General features: G+C 39.1%; 1 protein-coding gene across 2 annotated transcripts in view; it reads left to right on the top strand.

Moving 5' to 3' along the window:
- The window catches only part of PHKA1 (phosphorylase kinase regulatory subunit alpha 1), a 132,150-nt gene extending 121,570 nt beyond the window's left edge, over positions 1-10,580 (top strand). For both annotated transcript variants that reach the window (XM_045839350.1, XM_045839349.1), the window contains 4 exons: positions 2,037-2,207; positions 4,523-4,576; positions 6,380-6,580; positions 7,777-10,580. In XM_045839350.1, the coding sequence (XP_045695306.1) occupies positions 2,037-2,207; positions 4,523-4,576; positions 6,380-6,580; positions 7,777-7,950 (600 nt within the window). In that variant the 3' untranslated portion in view covers positions 7,951-10,580. The remainder of the gene's footprint in view (positions 1-2,036; positions 2,208-4,522; positions 4,577-6,379; positions 6,581-7,776) is intronic.
- Positions 10,581-13,921: the final 3,341 nt, after the last annotated feature.

The raw sequence follows: 13,921 nt of genomic DNA, 5'->3' as shown, positions 1-13,921 counted from the left end.
CTATTAGTCATTTATCTTCTTTGGAGAAATTTCTATTCAGATCCTTTTCCCATTTGTTAATTGGGCTGCTTGTCTTTTTATTGTTGAGTTGTAAAGGTTCTTTAATATTCTGGGTACATATTCCCTATCAGATATGAGAAGGGAAAACATTTTCTTTCATTCTGTGGGTTGCCTTTTCACTTTCATTTCTTCCCCCGCCCCTAGAGAACATCAACCACTGAATTATTTTCTTGATAGTGTCATTTGAAAAACAGAAGTTTTTAATTTTGATGAAGTCCAATTTATGAATTTTTTCTTTTAGTGTCATATCCAAGAAAGCATTCCAAACCCCAGGCCACAAAGATTTATTCCTATTTTTTTTTGTTTTTTAAAGTTTTATAGTTTTAGCTCTTAAAATTAGGTTTGTGAATCATCACCCCCAGGTTTGACAATTCACTAGGAGGACTTACAGGACTAAGCATATAGTCATACTCATAGCTATGATTTATTACAGCAAAAAGATGCAAAGCAAAATCAGCAAAGCGAAAGGGTGAATTGGATAAAGTCCAGGGAAAACAGGCACCAACTTCCAGAGTACTCTTTCAGTAGATTCATGCAGGATGTGCTTAATTCCCCCAGCAAATGAGTTGTGACATGTATACAATATTGCCAACTAGGGAAGCTCATTTAAAGATGCAGCACCCAGAATTTTTACTGGGGGCTGCTCACATAAACAGCCTCTGCCTGGCACATACCAAAACTCCAGACTCCCAGAGGGAAAGCAAGTGTTCAACAGAAACCATAGTGTTTGCACAAACAGTTTAGGCACAATCAGCCACTGTTATAAGTTCTGGGAATGGTAGGAACCCTCCCAAAATGCAGGTTTCCAAATGCCAGTCAGGGGCCAATCATGTAAGCAGGCCTTTTTCAAAAATAGCACTTTTGGCCTGCTATATTAACTACTTTCTGCACAATAACCCATCTTGACTGAAATTTTTGTGCACGGCGTGAGGTAGGGGGGGTCCAACTTCATTCTTCTGTATGTGAATATCCAATTTTTCTAGCACTGTTACTTGAAAAAAATCATCTTTACCCCCATTAAATTTTCTTGGCACCCTAGTTTAAAATTAATTGACAAAAATATAATGGTTTGTTTCAGAATTCCTAACTAAATTTTATTGATCTACATCCCTAGCCTATGCTTGTAAGACACAATCTTGATTATTATAGATTTGTAGTAACATTTGAAATTGGCAGTTGTGAATCAACTTGAGTCTACCTTTTTAACATTCAGTTACTATCATGGCCCCTTGAATTTCCTTTTGAATTTCAGGATAAACTCATCAGTTTCTGCAGATAACCCAGTTGGGATTTTGATAAGGATTGCTTTAAAACTGTAGATCAATTTTTAAAAAGATTTTATTTATTTTTAGAGAGAGGGGGAGGGAGGGAGAAAGAAGAGAGGAATATCAATGTGAGAAACATTGATAAGTTGCTATAAGTCTTGTTACATTGTATTTTCATTTTCATTCATCTTAGAGGATTTTCTAATTTTCCTTGTGATTTCTTTCTTAACCCACTGGTTATTTAGGGGTGTGTTTTCTAATTTCCACATATTTATAAATTTCCTTCCCAAATTTCTTTCCAAAATTTTCTTCTGTTTTTGGTTTCTAATTTGATGTCATTGTAGTCAGGGAACATACCTTCTCTGGTTTCAATTCTTTTAAATTGATTGAGGCTGTGTTACAGTTCATGATTTCAACAAACTAAGCTGTAGACCAGCAACAAGTTTCATAGATAACCAGGGAAAGAGACAGCTGACAACCTTTCATGTGTTAATATTTTTATGGCTCTTCTTACGAATCACTAGATTGCTTTCTAAAAGGTTTACATTGCTAGCTCCTCATAAGTCTACTAGCTTCACTGTAACCTCTTTATCTTGGGTATTACATTTAATGTGTGGTTTATAATTCTGCAGAGTGTTTCTTATTCACTATGCTGTAATACTTTATCAGAGGAACAAAGATAACTTTTGATTTGTATTCTTTCCTCCCAAGTCACCTGGAAATTCTATGACTCCAAGTAGTGGGTTTTTTACTAGTGCACATGACCTACAGACACTTAAAGATAATCGTCAAGGTCAATGGCAACGCCGAAGAAGGTTGGATGGAGCACTGAACAGAGTCCCAATTGGATTTTATCAAAAAGTATGGAAAGTTTTGCAGAAGGTGAGCATAACACATTGCAGATGCCTCTTTGTTCTTCCCCTTGAATTCCTCTTTCTCCTTGGCTCATATGATATGACTGTGACATCACTGCAATTATAGAGAAGTCAAATGCTAGAAGACAAAATCTAGAAGAAAACAAAAATCAGAGTGGATTTGTTATTTTTGATATTATTGATAATGTACTGTCTTTCCACTGTTGTTGCTATGGTGTTGTTTGCAAATTAGATTTCAGAAATCATTTCTCCACCTTTGGCCACAGCTGGACATTGTGATACAGTTGAATTTGGTGATAAATACCTTACTCTCTTTATAGCTATTGTACAGTGGAAATGTTATTTGTAGCAATATGCTGTTAATAATGAAATGTCACAATAGTAAAATAACTGCAGCATGTAAGGAGTTTGCATGAGAAGCTCTCACCTGTGTTTTTCTTGGAGGGAAACTACTAAATAAATGCAAATTCATAGTAATATTAATAGCCCAAAGACTTTGTTGGTGTGACCAATCTTGTTTTTCTTTCAAAGGCTTAGTTTGCCAAAGACATTTAAGGATACATCATACCATTGTTTGTGACAGATTTAGAGGGCCAAGAAGACCGCTGTACTCATTTAGAAATCTCATTCATAGTCTCTCAGGGGCTACTTTTTGCTTCATAGCCTTTGGCAAGGACCGGAAGAATACTTCATCCAAGACTTAAGTTATGTCTCCCCTTAGCACATTAATATTCTTCTGTAGACAGAATCATGTGATCTTTTGGAAAGGTGGAAGTTGATTCCTTAGACTATCATCAGTTCTGGCAATCTTCCTTTCACACAGTACCTAAAACTTACTTTCCTTTTCTCTAACTTCCATAGCACAGTGGTGATAGATATGTACTTTACCTCTTCAGTTATACCTGGGTTATAGAAATTCAATTTCACAGATGTATGGGTAGGTACTGCTTTACTCCAAATACCATAGAAGGTACCTCTTCTTGTCACTAAGGAGTTTAGTCCGTAGTTATCTTAATTAGCCGCTATAATGAAAGTCCAAAATGTGTTATGATAAAGGTGTAAAACCATGAGGCTGTGAAAATCTAAGAGAAGGAAAATTTAAGTCTGGCTAGGAAGATTGGGTATTTTTTTCCAGGAATAAAATTTATTCTGAATGAAAGTCTTCACCACATCCACAATTTTTGCCCTAGCATGAGAGTAACAAAGATTTTTTTATTGTTGTTCAAGTACAGTTTTCTGCCTTTTCCCCCCACCCCAGCCCAATACCCCAGCCCTCCCCACCTCCCTACCATTTCTACCCCTCCACCATTATTGTCCATGTGTCCTTTACAGAGAAGATTGGGTATTTTTGTGGCAAAACAAAACCTGGACTTGGAATCCTGACCTAAAAGGAAAAACAAATGCCCTTTGGTTTTTTATTCCATTCTTTTCAGAGCATGACTATAACATAATCAGTGTGCATATACTTTTGAAGGCTACAAAGTAATTGTACAAAGACTGTTTTTGGCTTATGGAATACAGGATAGAAGTGTCTGGTAGAGTCAGTAAATCTATTGGATTGAAATCTTCATCTGTGGTTTAGTATATGTCTTGGTTTATTTAAAATCTAAAATGGCAAGTCATTAAATCTCATGACTTCTTAGTAATTGAGCTAATGGCAAAGGGAAAGATAAAATATTCCTTCATTCATATAGCATTTCTTGAACATCTGTTGTGCACTAGGTACAGCAAAGAACAAAACAGACAACAATCTCTGACCTTATGGAATTTACATTCTCCTAGGGGGAGACAAACATTAAATAACAAACACAATAAATAAGTAAGTTGTAAAGTGTTAAAAGATGACAAGTACTACAGAAGAAGTAGAGCAGGGTGAGAGAGTCAGGAGCGCTGATGGGGGGTGTTTCACTAGAAAATGTAGTTAACTGTACATGTCCATTAAATACATATCTTGAGTTTTTTTTCTTCAGCCTAAAAACCTTTGTGAAAGCTTATTTGTGTTGGCTGTGGGACTGAGCATGGTATTCTCCCATGTAGTCTCTGAATCTTTGGGGCCTGGCTGTCTCCAAAGGTAGACCTTCCCTATCCCGTCCACTCTCCTACGCAGAGGATGAATCTTCGGTCTCCTGTAGTCTAACCCTGCTTCTTGCCATGTGGTAATCACAACCCCTTGACAAGGACACTTGAGCTGCAGGGCCTTTCCCTGGCCTGTGATTGCTCAGTGTCTACTCTGTGAAGCACACTTGCAAATACTAAGTGTCCCCTTACAGCCTCCCAGTTGTCAGCATATCTTACTGACAACATGTTTTTGCTGTTTTGCAGTGTCATGGACTTTCTGTGGAAGGTTTTGTTCTTCCCTCTTCAACCACTAGAGAGGTAAGATTCAGTGTGTTTTACATTTATGTGATTGATAGCTTGTCTGGCTAAAGTATTTCAGTGATCACTTTTCAGAAAAACAGATCTATTCTTTTATAAATCAACTGAACAGGAAATGCATTTGAAGAGAGAAGAGAATGTTGTTTTTTTTTTAAATAGAACAGGTATATTAGGGAACAATTAGGTATCACATTAGTTATAGAAGGACAGTTTCTTTTAATGATCAAGTTGGGCTAATTCATGTGAGTGTGGCCTGAGCTGGAGAAGTCAGACAAGATCAGAACCTAACAATGAATGACTGCTCATGTCCCCATCCTTCTCATCCCCACCCTTCTCTAGCAGGATGCTTGTAGATCATAAACCACCAGTTCTTAGCTCTTTGTCATAGTAACTTGAGCTCTCATCTCCAATTTAGTGTATTATAGTCTCCAGGGATGGGGTCTGAGCATCTGTACTTTAAAAAAAAGTCCTTAGGATGACTCGTGGTTGGAAAACATGGCTGTGAACCACAGACATACATTATCGGGTGCTTTAATATTTCACTTTTTGCCCAATCATACAGAAATTTTAAAGAAATAGCTTGTATGCAAAATCAGCACAGGAGTTAGAATTAGCAAGCTAGAAGTAGTAAGATTGGACAGTAAATTTTCCAAAACACTGGAATGGTTACAGATAATGTCTGGAGAGGCAGATACAGAAAGCTGCTGCTATGCTTCAAAGCCTCACTCTTGCCTATAGGTCTTTCCTGTAATAAAGAACACCATGCACCTATTTGTCCTTTCTCTGCCTTTAAGCAATATTGAAATGTTAATAGAATTAATAATAATACACAACTGAATGGTACCTTTAAGAGTCTTCAAAGCACCTTTACACATTATTTAATTTGATCTTCAACACAACTACATGAGATAGGTAAGGAAGGGATTGTAGTTCCTGATTTAAAATAAGGGGAAGGGTTTACAGGAAGAAGTATAAAGGACACATGGATAAAAACTAGGGGCGGGTGGAAATGGGAGGGAGGAGGGGAGGGCTGGGTGGGTGGGTTGGGATGGGAGTAAACGATAGAAAATTATACTGCAACAACAACTAAAATAAAATATATATATATAAATAAGGAAACAAATTTACATGAATTATGCAAGGTTACAGAGCTAGTAATTGATGGAGAGAAAACTTGAACCCAGGTTTTGAAATTCTAAATGTACATTGCCACCCTAAACTGTATAGTCAATACAGTTTTGCCAGAAATGATTCTGCAATTCCTTTCATCCTAAAATTACTTTAATGTTTCATGCTCATTTTAACCTAACAGTATATTAATGTTTTACATACCTCTAATCATCATGTATATATGATTTTAAGTTCTTCTTAGATTTTTCCTTTGTCAACAGTCATCATATTTATTCTTTTAAATGACTCTATAAAAACTCTTGAAGTTGCTATACCATAATATGCCATTATTTACAGAGCCATTTCCATGTTAGGTTACTTCTAGTTTTGAACTTATGATTAATGCTGCTATAAACACTGTTGTACCTAAGGGTTTTTTTTCCCTCTTTGAATTATTTTGTTAGGATGAACTCCCAGAAATAGGATTTTGGGTTAGAGGGCACTGACACTTTTACAACGCATCAGGCAATGTCAGATTGCCTTCCAAAAGTGGGGGACCAATGTACTCAATCACTTTAGAGGATGTTGAAGCAGTGCTCTTGGCTACAGTGTTTTTACTGCCTTTCAGAATAGGTGATTGGTGTTTTCTGATGATGGTTTCTTCAGAAGTGGTTTTCTTTTTCTCTATCACAGATGACTCCAGGAGAGATTAAATTCTCTGTTCACGTGGAGTCTGTCCTAAATCGTGTACCTCAGCCAGAATACCGGCAACTCCTGGTTGAAGCCATCCTTGTCCTCACCATGATGGCAGATATTGAAATTCAAAGTATCGGAAGCATCATTGCTGTGGAAAAAATAGTTCATATTGCCAATGACTTGTTCCTTCAAGAACAGGTAGGCAAACTTGTTGTTTCCTCAAAGGGGAATGTCTGGCACTCACCTGACTACATTCAGAACTGTTCATGAAGCCAAGGTCACTTTCTTGCGCCTTCTTCCTCATAGCTCTTTTCTGGGCCTCTGGTGTAGTGGCTCAGAGCTGATTGCAAAGGAAGTAGGCTATGAGGTGACCTGCCTTTCACCATGGGTTTTGTGGCTGGGTTAGATCGTAAAGCTGCCTGGAACTCAGGAAGCTTTTATGCTTTCCCTCATATTTCAAACTTCTTATCATACTACTTTCAGTTGTGATAAGGACTTAATAAGAGACTAATAATGGATGTCATATCCTTCCTGACCATTAAGGAGAAGAGATTTCATTTTAGTTTTGGTTTCATTTTGCTTTTGCTGTTTACCTATAGGAAAATATTAAAGTGAACCTTTTTTAATTCTACATTTGTCTTACTTTCTTAATAAATTTTCTTCCAGGAAATTAACCATATATTTTTAAATGTAAACTATTTATTGAAAGCTTTGCACATGTGTTCTAGATTAGGGGTAGTAACACATAAGGTGAAGGACATGCACTATTGTCAATAGGAAAATCTCCAAAATGTGTAATAGGTGTTTCATTCCATTAGGCACTGTGGGAGAATGCAGAAGAAATGAAAAGTATCCAAGATTTTCTAGGACAGTCCTAATTTTAAATATTCTGGATTGAAGTTTATGTATCAGAAAATGTAATGATTCCTTTTAAACATAGACTCTAGCTTGGAAAGCTTGTGGTCTATTTAAATTAAGTCAACTTAGAAAGAAATAATGATCACATGCAAGATATATAAAATAATACAGAAATGAAATCAGTAGGAATAGATTGAGACCAAAGTCCTTCTAGGGTGATTTGTAAGTACTAACATTTGAATTTTAATAGACACAATTCATTTAACTAACAATTATATTTATCTTTAAAAAGTTCTAAGCAATTAATACTTTAAACAGAATTCCATATGGTTTTTGGATCTAGTGAAATATGCATGTATACAATCTCATATTCACTGCTTGGTGTATAACCTCGATCCTTTCTTGGCTAAGCAGCCTAAGATCCAACTAGTTGGTGATGGGGAGGAGGCTTTGAGCTATCCTAATCAGGACTTGAATTAGTAGGATTAGTAATTTTTCCTTTCCTCTGTGTCCTCCCACCCTTAAAAACCAAACAGAAAGCCCTCGGCGCAGATGATACCATGTTGGCAAAGGATCCTGCATCTGGCATCTGTACTCTTCTATATGACAGTGCACCCAGTGGCAGGTTTGGCACCATGACCTACCTCTCCAAGGCAGCCGCCACCTACGTGCAGGAGTTCCTGCCCCACAGCATCTGTGCCATGCAATGAGGCCTTTGGGCCCTGGCTACTAGGAGCCTTTTGACAGCTGGTTCCTGCCTCGGTTGATTGTGCATGGAACTGAAATGAGATGGCCTGATCACTCCCACCCTGCCCCCCTTCCAACTCGTCACTCCCAAGAAGAGAGAACTTCTCTGAGAAACTAACTGCTTTAGAAGAAGTGAACCCTTGCTCACTCAGGCTCTTCATTGTGGGCCTTCATTCTTTCATGTTTCACTCAAGTTTGCATGTGTTTTTATTGCCTAGACCTGTTACACATTCAGTTTTCTAACTCCTATTTATGGAGCAGGTATTAATATTAACTTATTCTTCAAGTTTGGGTTTTCTTATGTGTGGTTTCCTTACGTGAATGAGTGGTGGGTGCTTTGGGTGCTCCAAGTGAGTGAAACCTTAAAATATTGAACTTTATGCTTCTATGAATTGCAAATATCTATCCTAAGTGCCTTTTCTTGGAAAAAGAGAGTAGCGGATTATACTTTCCTTCTTTACTCACATGTTGCCTCGCACTGAGTGAAAAGCTTCCTATGCAGAATTAATTGTTTCTGCTTTTGCCTTTTCTGTATCTGCACACATAATTTCTACTCAACCTCTGGTGAAATATCAAAAAAAATGCAAGTCCAGTGTGTATAGTTCAGGAATTGTGAATTAATATTTAAAATCACATTTTATGAAGATCTCTGGGACTCAGAGATGGATTTGTAGCAGAATAACCCAGAGAAATGAAGCCAGGAACACAATTGCAGAGATAAAGGGGGCAGAAGAGAAGATGCCTGCGTAGTGTATTATCCCTAGGGAGCCACAAAGAGAATCAGAGGTGCCCTGAAGAGAGCCTTGTGTACCTAATCCTGGCCTCTGAAGGGTGGGCTGGCACAAAACAGAGACTAATTGAAGCCTCTGTCTTTGGCAAACAAGAATCCAGCACTCCAATCTATGGATGGTTTCCTGAGCACTCCACAGGAGGCTACAGTGTTCTTAGGAGGCTCCTGGTGTTCATTCACCTGATCTCCGTCTCACCCCACCCACCTGCTTTCTACAGCATCCACCCCACCCCCAATTCCCTGCCCTCCCATCTATTCTTAAACTTTTTCACTTACATTCTCACCTCCTGATTCTAGTGTTGGTGTATATCTTGCTATCTGTGAGCATATATTTGTTTCTTGGACACACCTGCATTTGTGTGTGTCTAAGCACACATGGGAAGTTTTCTGAATATAAGCACCTTTATGTGCCTGTACATCTGTATCTATATTTGACAGACTAAGTACATATGTAAATATGAATGTTGCTTGTTTTGGGGGGTTTGAGAGTGACTATGGCCTCAGACTGACACAGGAAAGGTAGTGGAAGAAATTGTGAAGTCCTCTTCCCGGGTCCTGTGTTTAGGTAGCCTTGTTTGAAGATTGTTTCTTCTAACTTTCTGTGTTAGTTGGGGCTGCTACACAACAAAAACCATAGGTGGGTTAAACAACAAACATTTATTTCCCACAGTTCTGGAGACTGAGAGGTCCAAAGTCAAGGTACCAGCAGGTTCAGTGTCTAGTGAGGGTGTGCTTCCTGGTTTGCAGATAACTGCCTTCTTGCTGTGTCTTCACATAGTGCAGAGACAGAGCTGTGGTCTCCTTCTCTTCTTATAAGGATATTGATCCTGTCATGGAGACTCCACACTCATGACTTCATCTAATCCTGATTAGCTCTGAAAAAGGCCCCACCCTTCAACTACCAGGACATTAGGGCTTAAAGGTTCCACATAAGAATTTTGGAGGGACACATTTAGCCCATAGCACTTTACGTGGAAACGCTCTACTAATTTTTCTGTTTGCACTCAGAAAACTTCCTACTCCAATCCCTTCTTTTCCTTCAGATTTTTTGAGGTGTTTCTCCAACTGAAACACCTGGGGATGGAGATGGGGGACTCTCTAAATAATTCCTATAGAACCAGTGACAATGTTATGAGTACACGTGAATAAGTGAGCAGAGTAGAGGGATAGAAAATGGATAGGAGCAAAGAGATTGGCCGGTCTTCTCAGTATCTCCCTAAGAGCAAATGGAAACTCAAAGTAAGTAGCTTCCTGCTTACATGAATTTCCCGTCACTTACAAGGTAATTTACAACCTGTCCTGAAAATGTGTTTTGTTTTCACTAGCTGCAAGTATACCCCACCAGGGGGAGTCAGTGCATCTGCTGGTGAAAACCACCACGCCCTCGCACACTCATCTGCCTAATCTGACACCCACGGCTGCATTTCTCTGGGTTTACTCAGCTGTCTAGCCAGCACTCCGCTGCCCTCTATCACTGTGCTTCACTTTTAAATCAACTCTTTAGAAAACTCGATTTGTATTTTACTCATTTTAAACATGTGAGACTAAAAGACATGTTGGGTTTTAAAAAGTACTTGTTTTCAAAATAGAATAAAAATAGAATTTCCAATTAAATCATGTCTGGTGCCAATGTGTAAAACGTAATATGTATTTTTTGTGATTGGGGTTTATTTCATGGTTCTTATTTTAGGTACTCTAATTATACAGAACGTTCAAAGCGCATTAATTGGGTCAAAGCAGAATAATATAAATATATATAAAAGCATGTATTATACATTATATAACATTATATATGTAAAGAAATGCAGTTTTACCATTCAATAAATATATTGGGTTTATTGATGTCTTTAGGAAACCTGTTCTGATTAATGAATAAGACTGATTTTTACTCAGCATTAACAGTTGTGTGCAAATGATGCTTCTGCTCTACTGGAAGGTACTAAGGACAATTTGTTCTCTTAAGTATTATAAATATCCGGCAGAATCTTGTTTATACTATGCATTAGCATTTTGTGTGACAAAAGAGGGTTTACCCAGCAAGGATGGACAAGTTGCTACAGTCCCATCCTGTTTAATTAGGTTTTACTACAATACATTGTGGAATTTTTATGCAGCTGGTGTGGTAAAAATTGTTTTTAGCCACAGCTCACAAAACCTTTACCATCCTTTTTTTTTTTAAGATTTTGTTTATTTTCAGAGAGAGGGGAAGGGAGGGAGAAAGGAAGAGAAACATCAATGTGTGGTTGCCACTCACATGGCCCCTTACTGGGGACCTGGCCTGTAACAGGCATGTGCCCTGACTGGGAATAGAACTGGCAACCCTTTGGTTCACAGCTCGCACTCAATCCACTGAGCTATACCAGCCAGGGGTTTTACCATCCTTTTTGCACTTACTAAAACCTAGTACCTGTACTAATGCAGTGGAGATGCAGTGTTTTCCACATTTAGTCTTCATTTCTTATTAAACTTGAGTAAACTTAGGGCTTGGTTTTCCCAGGACAGTCCTCATTTATGCCTGTTGTCCAGACATAATTATTAACAGTACTCTCTGTCACTCTCAAAAGTGCCCCAGTTTAGATTATATGGTCACCCTATATTTAGCAAAAGTCTGATTTCTTTCAAGGTGTTAGGCCTAAAAGCCAGGGACCTATTCGCAAACCACTAGCAATACTCATGCAGCCGTGGTATTGGGATGAGGACAACAACAGGGGGAGACTTTCCCCAAAAGTATGGACTATTTGGCATAACACCAGACATTGTTATACGGGCACTGAGCAAGGACTGAGGCACTGATCCTTTAAGCAAATTTTTCCAGATCAAACAGGTAGTACGTGGTAGAGCTTACTAGCTCAAGCAGTCTGACTCTATATAGAGTTCACGAAAAGACACTAGAAAGTGGTGTGAAAACAAGGGTCAGTCTGTTAAGTACAATTGAGGAAGGTTGGAATGCACAAAAGAATGTGGACAAATGGGTGGGTGCCTTTTTATTGCATTCCTTTCCCATCTGCCTTCACCTGCCAGCAAGTAAAGGCAAGTGAGGTCACCAAAAGTGGCAAGCCGGACCTGACTTTGCTGGTTCAAAAACTACCTTTAGTAGCAATGGTTGAGTCAGGTCAGTCAAGGGATTTGCTCAGTGTCACCACACAGGGACATTTTGGAGCCATGGTTTATGCTACTTCCCCTGACCTCAAGTCCTTTGACTGCAAATCCAGTGCTTTGGGAAGGGTTTTCTTCCCAACTTAAGGACCACGTGGGTATTAAGCATGTGGAAAATTGAAGCTAGGGACTCATGGCATGGTTTGTACTCTGTCTTAATCATAAACAAGGGTCCAGCCTCCCTGTGAGGTTTGCTACAGTAATACTGTTGCCAATTTCAGAACCTCCTACAGCGATATAGTTTTCACCATAATTGAATTATCTTGCTACATTGTATACCAATTGAGAGTTTCCAGTTTAAAAGCAAAGTTCCAATGTTGAATTGTCAGCTACCTGTTTGTTTCCTAGATTTGAAAGAACACATAAAACAATCTTGTTTCATGTCATCTGATTAGAGTCCAGATTTTAGGGTGTTGGTCAGCCAAACTATAAGGTCCAGGACAAGTTCCATTTTCTCCTTATATTGCCCACCTGTCATGATCTCGCCTTTCAGTCAGCTCATATAGCCCCAGAGACTCCTTCCCCTCTGGGTATAAATACGTGCATTTCTCCCTTATCTTAAAAAAAAAAAAAACACATTCCTGGGCTCTGACATGCCCCCAGGCTGATACACTAACTCTTTCCTTCTACATTCACATTTCTTCAAAGAGGAAACTACATTTCACAGGGTTGGCCTCACTCCTGAACCCCCAATCTGGCTTCCTCCTCTACCTCTCATTTTCTTCATAGAGCACCAGTGAGCTCCTAATGGCACAAGGATTCTTTGACTCTCAAAATACATGACATTGTTACTACCTCTCCCGTGTAACCCTCTCATCCCTCGATTTCTATGAAACTGTACTATACTTGTTCTCTCCCAACTATTCCTTTTTGGTCTCCTTTCTGGCATCTTTTTCTCCTGCAAAGCCCCACAAACAGGCATTCCTCCAAATTACACTCTTCCTACCTCAAAAATTCTCACCATAGTGTGGGGTAGGTTTTAAAAAGTGACATCTGGTTGTTTCTTTTTTCTTTTCTTTTTTTTTTTTAACTCGCTCTGGCAGCTGCTAAAATGAATGGATTGTAGGTCAGCAGAAATGGAAAAGAAACTAGCTAGATCTTGTGGGAAGTCCAGGTGAGCAGTTACAGTGCCAGGACTGGGGTAGCAGCAGAGTGTAGGCAGAGAGAACTGGATGTACGGTATTTGAGACATATCTTGGAGGTGCAACCAATGGAAATTGTTGGTACATTAGATTTGAGAGTGAGGGGGGAAAAGAGGGAATACACGTAACTCCCAGGTTTGTGGCTTAGGCAACTCGATAGTTGTTGGGCTCGTTCTTGAGCTACGAAAGATGGGGCAGGGGCAGGAAAAACTTGGGTGGGGAGATCGGAAATTTCATTTGAAAATATTAAGTTAGATGTGACTATTAGACATTCTGGTGGAGGAAGCCATGTTCCCTTGGCTTTCTCAGCCACTCATGACTTGAGCTGTCTCTTTCTTATGTAGGGAAAAAATAGGAAGGTTAAGCACCTGTGTAAACCACTGATTTATAAAACTCAACAGTTCAACCATTTTTAAAAAATCAAACTCATTCAGCTCCACCGTGTGAGTTCTTCCTCCTTGTTTTCCCCTTTTCTTAAAATTTACTTATTTATTTTTTAGAGAGGGAAGGGAGGGAGAAAGAGAGGGAAACCTCAATGTGTGGTTGCCTCTCACATGCCCCTTACTGGGGACCTGACCCACAACCCAGGCATGTGCCCTGACTGGGAATCAAACTGGTAACCCTTTGTTTTGCAGGCTGGCACTCAACCCACTGAGCCACACGAGCCAGGGCTGTTTTCCTCTTATATTGATACTACTAGCCTTCTCCTAAACTAGACTTTTAAGAGTTTCCAGTGATTCTCTTCCATCTCCTTCTTTCTCACCAATATCCAAATAGTAAGGAAGTCCTATTGAACCTACTGTGTGCAGTGGTTCTTACTCTCTGTTCCCATTGCCCCTACCCTAG

This window comes from Phyllostomus hastatus, unplaced genomic scaffold (genome assembly GCF_019186645.2).
Source record: "Phyllostomus hastatus isolate PE091 unplaced genomic scaffold, TTU_PhHast_1.1 phas_contig_30, whole genome shotgun sequence".
In the NCBI taxonomy this organism is placed as follows: Eukaryota; Metazoa; Chordata; class Mammalia; order Chiroptera; family Phyllostomidae; genus Phyllostomus; species Phyllostomus hastatus.
The sequence above is the reverse complement of the archived record's forward strand: the minus strand, read 5'-3'. Positions and strand labels throughout refer to the sequence as shown.